Source organism: Brienomyrus brachyistius, chromosome 15 (assembly GCF_023856365.1).
Source record: "Brienomyrus brachyistius isolate T26 chromosome 15, BBRACH_0.4, whole genome shotgun sequence".
Lineage (NCBI taxonomy): Eukaryota > Metazoa > Chordata > Actinopteri > Osteoglossiformes > Mormyridae > Brienomyrus > Brienomyrus brachyistius.
In genome coordinates this window covers 15217786-15225068 of record NC_064547.1, presented here as the reverse complement: position 1 = coordinate 15225068, position 7283 = coordinate 15217786, and the positions used below count along the sequence as shown (strand labels likewise).

At 45.9% G+C, this 7283-nt stretch overlaps 1 protein-coding gene across 3 annotated transcripts in view; it reads left to right on the top strand.

Moving 5' to 3' along the window:
- hmcn1 (hemicentin 1) overlaps nucleotides 1-7283 on the top strand; it is an 83428-nt gene that overhangs the window by 54720 nt on the left and 21425 nt on the right. For all 3 annotated transcript variants that reach the window (XM_048977516.1, XM_048977515.1, XM_048977517.1), the window contains exons 47-61: nucleotides 1-42; nucleotides 167-253; nucleotides 532-723; nucleotides 1231-1404; nucleotides 1684-1797; nucleotides 1891-2033; nucleotides 2204-2354; nucleotides 2558-2746; nucleotides 3180-3293; nucleotides 3743-3930; nucleotides 4352-4448; nucleotides 4551-4712; nucleotides 5484-5597; nucleotides 6160-6362; nucleotides 6542-6623. The exon at nucleotides 1-42 is cut by the window's left edge and continues 72 nt beyond it. In XM_048977516.1, coding sequence (XP_048833473.1) covers nucleotides 1-42; nucleotides 167-253; nucleotides 532-723; nucleotides 1231-1404; nucleotides 1684-1797; nucleotides 1891-2033; nucleotides 2204-2354; nucleotides 2558-2746; nucleotides 3180-3293; nucleotides 3743-3930; nucleotides 4352-4448; nucleotides 4551-4712; nucleotides 5484-5597; nucleotides 6160-6362; nucleotides 6542-6623 — 2052 coding nt within the window. The remainder of the gene's footprint in view (nucleotides 43-166; nucleotides 254-531; nucleotides 724-1230; nucleotides 1405-1683; nucleotides 1798-1890; nucleotides 2034-2203; nucleotides 2355-2557; nucleotides 2747-3179; nucleotides 3294-3742; nucleotides 3931-4351; nucleotides 4449-4550; nucleotides 4713-5483; nucleotides 5598-6159; nucleotides 6363-6541; nucleotides 6624-7283) is intronic.

Genomic DNA, 7283 nt, shown 5'->3' with positions numbered 1-7283 from the left:
CCGCTGGGGAAGAGCGGAAGAACTTTGACCTTGAGATCCTTGGTAGTTGACTGGAGAGACTTCCATGAGCTGGAAGTCCACCAAACCCGTTTTATTCCTTCAGTTGTAAACCACAGAGAGGATTAGGGGCAGTATTACCCAATGGTGTCTCTCTCTTCCATTATAGTACCGCCAAGCATTGCAGATGACGAGTCCATCAGTGACATCAAAGTGAAAGAAAATCAAAATGTGACACTGACGTGTGAGGTCACAGGTATGGAATTTAACATTAAAGCTCACAGTGGAAGTTTTTAGCATTTATTACACTCTCACTTCTGAATTGCAGCATTTATTTAAATAGATAAATAAATCGATGCAGAGGAGATGGAATGTAAATGCTATCTATCTGTCTGTCTGTCTGTCTATTCAGGGTAGGGTCATGTTGTAATGTATGTATAAATAATAGTGCCTCATGAGGTGTTTCTATCATTACATGTTCTGCTGTGTTCTCTAACTCGGTATGAACTCTGACATGTCTTGCCCTGTTTTTAGGTAACCCCATGCCAGAGATAAACTGGCTGAAGAACAGGGAGCCACTGGTGGAGGATGAGCAGCACCAGGTGCTGTCCAATGGGCGCTTCTTGCAGATCTCCGACGTCCAGTTGGTCAACACGGGCATGTACAGCTGCCTGGCCTCCAACACAGCTGGAGACCGGAGCAAGCACTTCAACCTCAACGTTCTGGGTAGGGGAAAGGATGTCATGCAAGTGACACTAAAATTCGGCAGGACTTTCAAAAGTGGATCAGGTGTTGGACTACAACTCCCAGAGAGAGTCCAGCTTTTGTACCATACAACACATGCCGTTTGAGTGACACGAGGTCAAAGCTTCACGTGAAGTAGCAATTAATTAATTGACAAAATGAGAATATGTAGATAATTTAGTGGATTACAGTTTGTGAGATTTTTTTATATTGCAATCTATGTGGAATTTTAGTTGTGCATTTTTAATGGTGATATGCCTTTGTCAGAGAGCTGTAACGTTTTTATGCAGGCACTGGTTGGCAGAATGTTTGCTGTTGGGGTAGCATTTTTTTATTACGTGAAATTTGTGTTGGGTTGCGGCACATTTCTGGGTGGAGGAAACCTGGATAAAAGCAGATTGTAATATGGCTCTTTGAGGTAATGATGTAAGGCTGTGCTGTGGGTGTATGTGAATTTACACACAGAAGCTCATGCTATGCTGTGTGCAGTGTCCCCCACAATCCCAGGGGCCGGTCCAGATGGGTCTGCTGAGGAAGTAACTGTAACCCTCAACAGTCCCACCTCCCTGGTGTGCGAGGCACAGAGTTACCCCCCTGCAATCATCACCTGGTTAAAGGACGGCACCCCCTTCGAGTCAAACCGCAACGTGCGGGTCCTGCCAGGTCAGAGGTCACCCGTAATAATAATACAATGCATCAATGTTCCCGTTGAGTTGCGGCTAGTGTCCATGAGTTAGAGGCTAAAGTTCTCTGTGGAGAATGTGGGTCGTTAAAGTCCTGTGGTTCTAGTGGTATAGTATTATTTATTTGTTTTGTTTTTGGTTTTAATTTCTTGTCTGCTTTTCAAAATTTCTTTTGTTTTTCTTCTTCTGAAATGTCTGTACGATCCTTTGTAACCCCGCGGTCAAAGCAGCGCTTTAAAAGCCATTTCTCATGACCCAGGTGGACGGACTCTGCAGATCCTCAATGCCAAGGAGGAGGATGCTGGTCGCTATACCTGCGTGGCCACCAATGAAGCCGGAGAAACCCTGAAGAACTATGAGGTCAAGGTGTACCGTGAGTGCCACGCTGCGCAGCTCGTCCCCGTCATCCTGTGGCTACGGCTGGCGTCCGTTTAGCGTGAAGTGGCTTCCTGTGTGTCCCATGCAGTTCCCCCGGTCATCAGCAAAAACCATGACGCAGAGGGCTTCTCCCAAAAGGAGGTGAAGATCAAGGTCAACAACACCTTGACGCTGGAGTGTGAGGCCCAAGCCGTCCCCACCCCCAGGCTCACATGGTATAAGGACGGACAGGTGGGTACATATCCACACACACATACCATAGGTACATGCTCTAACACACAGACACATCTCATATGAGCAAACACACACACGCAACAAAATACACATACACACACCATCCAAAGAGCTGTCAAATCGTCCAGTGAATGTGTTCAGATTATCCTTTTTATTCATCCTTCCAGCTCCTTATAGCAGACCACCATGTGACCATCTCTACCAATGGCCGTGTAGTCCAGATAAAACACGCCCAGGTGTCCGACACAGGACGGTACACCTGTGTGGCCACCAATATCGCTGGGGAGGACGAGAAGGACTTTGATGTAAATATACAAGGTGAAATGTGTTCCCGTTGGTTGTACAGTCTGTCATGGCGTCTCATTCAGTTCAGCTTCTCCTAGTGATGATGTCATAAACTGATATGGATAAGACTGCTAACATCAGCTTTCCTGTATAGTTCAGTATTTTCGCCTTATCAGGGAATTCCTAAAGCAAAAGTACATTTTTTTTAAATAGTGTTTTTTGTTTTGTTTGGTCAGTTCCTCCGAGTTTCCAGAGACCTGGCGGAGCAGGACACAAGTCCTCCCCAATCACTGAGGCCAGAGACGTGGTGCAGAATAACGCCATCTTATTGTACTGCGAGACCAACGCAGTGCCCCCTCCAGTGTTGACGTGGTACAAGGATGGCAGGGCACTGCCCTCAAGCGACAGAGTACTGATCCTGCCAGGTAAAGGACAATACAGGGGGATGAGATGAGATGAGTGTAAACAGTGAACCTAGTACACAAACAGAATATTGATCAAACAGAATACTGTGTAAGAAATAAACAAACAAATGAATAAATAAAGAGTTGGATGGATGGATGGATGGATGGATGGATGGATGGATGGATGGATGGATGGATAGATGGATGGATGAATGAGAATGTAAATAAATGGACGAGTGGTGTTTATAATAAAAGTCCAGTGATGTCCGTAATCCTGGTGCCGATAGAAGCAGTGCACGCAGTGATCTCTCTGCAGTTATTATGATTTGACATTAATAAACATGCTTTGCTTTAATATGGGGCTGGTACGCAGTTCTGAAAGGCCTGCAGGAGAGGGATCACAGAGAATTTCAGCCACCTGCCTAACACTCATTTATGCCCCTCTGTACTGCAGGGGGACGTGTCTTACAGATCCCCCGGGCTCAAGCAGGGGATTCTGGGAGGTACACGTGCGTGGCGATCAACGAAGCTGGAGAGGACTCCATCCAATATGATGTCAGGGTGCTGCGTGAGTAACAGCGTGTCCGGATGGCAGCACAGTTGGGTTCTTGGAGGGTGTTACCCCTGGAGACGACTGGGCCGCCCAGGGTCGTGTGACACAGCTGACACAGTGTGACACAGCTGACAGATAGCTGCTTGGAATAATAAATATGCAGACGGCTGGACTGTCACACTTTGAAACAGGAAAGGACTTTCCATCCTGTGAAAGCACACTGATCTGCTCACAGAAGACTGTTGAATCACTACAGTTCCCCTTCCTGGAGTTTTTAAAGAATGTTTTATTACATATTTTTTCCATTTCTTCACTGTGAAAAAAAAAGCTACGTTAAAATTGTCTTTGTGTAGCTTGGGCAAAGGCTATTTGCAAAATCAGAAGTAAATGAAATATAGGGGGTACCTGCTGTGATATAGGGGCGTGTTACGGAGTGAGCAGTGAAATTTTGTGCTGTGTCTCAGTTCCTCCTTCGATCAGAGGTGCTGATATGGACCTCCCTGAAGAGATAACCATGCTGGTTAACAAAACGGCGGCGCTGGAGTGTCACGTGGATGGCCACCCTGTCCCGAAGATCACCTGGCTCAAGGACAGCCAACCGCTGATCACCAATGGCAACCTTCGGCTGCTGTCCAATGGGAGGACTCTGCAGGTGAACAGACCCCTCCTTCGAAGTCAGTCGACTTGGTCATTGTGCACATAAACAATGAAATGAGGTAGTAGACTGTCTTAGTGCAAGAATCTCGCACAGTAATAATGGTAAACATAACAGTACTATAGATGATATAACAATTAGTGTCCTTCCCACCTCTTGCTTGCTTTTCATGTATGATCAATAGAATCACAATGTATTATTTTCTGTGCTTCTCACTACATAATGCTAGCAGATGTGACTCAGGCCTCATACTGTCTCTGAGCTATATTCTCTGTAGTGCTCAGGTCGCTGTAGAGGTAGTGATCACAAGAAGGGTAGGGTTGTGTCTTCAGTGCCCTTTGTGCCCTTGGTGACCACATGATCCTCAGAGCCATCCAATGGAAGCCTGATGCCAACGCTAACACCCTCCCACCCTTAGGTGTTGAACGGCCGTATTACAGACACGGGCCGGTACACCTGCGTGGCAGAGAACGTGGCCGGCAGTGCGGAGAAGTCATTCAACCTTAACGTCCATGGTGAGTATCATACAAATCCTTGGTAATTCTCTTTGGTTGGTGTTGTATTGTGTGCAAAATTGTTCCAGGCAACTGACCCCTGCCACCCAACCCCATCTCCAGTGCCCCCTTCCATCATCGGAGCGGACTTTGAAAACTTGACGGTGGTGGTGAACAACTTCATCGCGTTGACCTGCGAGGTCACCGGATTCCCACCGCCCGCCCTGAGCTGGCTGAAGGCCAGGGAGCCGGTCCAGGCAAACTCCAATGCCCTCATCATGCCAGGTGACAGTGACCCGCATTTCAGTGCCATTGACATGCTTGACGTGCCTGTGGCTGATAAATGAAATTGCAGTGAAATTTCCTTTAATGTTCACCTACCGGCTGGGAATGTGAACCTCATCAGTTTCTTTGAGGTTTCTTCCAGGCCCATCACCATTCCTCAGAAGCCCTAATTCGGTCTCCCACTGCGTCCAGGGCATGAATGCATTCCAGAATTTTTGCCAAAACGTTACATGCTGTATTTATAACATTTTATTCCTTAGCATGGAAATATTTTATAAAATTAGCCAGCTGTTTACATGGATAAAATCCTAAGCTCCTACTTCAAAGTAACTGCAGATGGACAGGTTTCTTAAAATGCTAAATAATGTTGCCTTCATTCATGCACACATCCAGCACCCAGAATGGCTTATCTGATATGTCTTCATGGTGAGCCTGGGGCCTGTCCCAGCAAACACAGGCCATGGCCCAGGGGGCACCTTGGACAGGAGGGCAGTTTATTGCAGGGAATAAACAGACATAGAATGAGCAGTTTAGATTCTTAAATAATGGTCTAGTGATGGAATCCTATTCAAAGTGTACCTATACCTAATGCCCTAAACTATTTTAGATATGATTTAGAAAAGATATCATTCTGCAATACACAAGGTAATGAGAACGAGAATTTACTATCTGAGATACATTCCAAGCCCCTCCACAAGATCTGTATTTTGAAGATTGATTGATGGATGGATGGATGGATGGATAACGACTTAACATAGTTTCTAATTCCAGGGGGGCGAATCCTGCAGATCTTGCGAGCAAAAATATCTGATGGTGGGAAGTATCGCTGTGTAGCCATGAATCCAGCAGGAGAAGCCCAGAAGCTCTTCTCCCTCATGGTCTTTGGTCAGTATCTGGTTCCCCTGACTAGCCGCTGTGTCCCATCTGGAAAAAGACATAATTGTGTCAGCAGGATTAAATCTGGATAAGCTCACAGTTATTTGTTTAAGCTCTTCCCCTGGTGTAGTGAGATACTGATCATTTCTTAAAAACGGTTAAGCAGCATTGGTGGAATTCTGGTCATTCCAAATAGGCATGTGAGGAAAGGGGGTCTTGTAGACGAATCCCAGAACATTTCCGACAGTTTAAGTGGTATGTGGGCTCCGTTGCCTAGAGACATTGAAAACGTGTCATAGTTCTATGAATGGAATGGACCTTAAACAAAACAGAACAAGAGTCCAACCCCTGAAAAAGTAGATGATTTACATCTCAGACTCAACATGGATTTTCTCCAAGGAGATTCTTCCAGCAGCCTGACCAGCGTCGTCTTTTCTTGTTCAGAGAAGCTGCTCCTGTTGTTTCCAGGGCCAAGTTGTGAGAGTCATTCCTGCGTTATCTAGGGCTGACATTGCTGGGGCTTTTTCTGTGGGGTTGTCAGGAGAACATTTCCCCGGTTTACTCTCCCCAGTGCCCCCCAGCATCAGGGACAGCAGCGGCGACCAGCCGGTACAGGTGAGTGTGCGGGTGGGGAACCCGGTGACTCTGCAGTGTGAGTCCAATGCTGTGCCACCACCCACCATCACATGGTACAAGAACGGGAGGATGGTCACGGAGTCAGGGAACCTCCAGATCCTAGCAGGTGGACAGATGCTGGAGATCAAGGGTGCTGAGGTACATGGTCACACCTGATCCTTCTGCTTCTTTATTCATTATTCATTGTTATAAGTGTTGTGCATGGAAGAGTAGGCATTACAGTGCACTTCCTGAACATGGCCAACAAAGCATCTTGATTCTTCAGTATTGACCCTGCTCATTGGCGCTCATTGACTGGCGGATCTTCTGCCCTGTAGGTATCTGACACGGGCCAATACGTCTGCAAGGCTGTTAATGTCGCAGGGCAGGTGGACAAGAACTTTCATTTGAACATTTATGGTAAGACATCCTCAGCAGACATTGTCTTTTGTACAAATGCAATATAATATTTGCTTACCTCTCTGTAGACCAAAGCAACGTACAACACTGAAGAAGAAGAATTTGCAATAACAGAACAGTGAGCAGTGACATACATACAATAAATTTTTAATTCAAGGATTTTAACAAAAATAACATATTAGCTGTTTAGATGTCACAACTTGTATGTATACTTAACTTGTGAGGGCGCTGAGGTAAATGGTAATTGACCTACAAGCTGTTCTATGGCCAGGTGTGAGCTCTTTTCTTGTAATTTAATTAACAATTAAACAGGTAAACGGTATGGGCTTTGTGTTTGCATTTGGAAGCTGCTGCTGTGAGCACTCAGTATGAGAGCCATAGAGCTGTCAGTGCATGTGAAGCAGACCATCGGTAGGCCGAAAAAAGCGAACAGACCCATCAGAGAGATAGCAGAAACATTAGGACTGGTCAACAGTCAAAAAAGAAGGAACATGCTTTGCTGAAGTCTGCAATCAAAAGACGACTTCATGAAAGTAAATGCAGAGACTTTACCAGAGGGTGCCAACGTCTGATAAGCCTCCAGAATAAGAAGGCCCGATTGAAGAACTGGCCTATTGTAGTGTGGTTTGCACCATACCTCGTAAAAGCATTTCCATTATG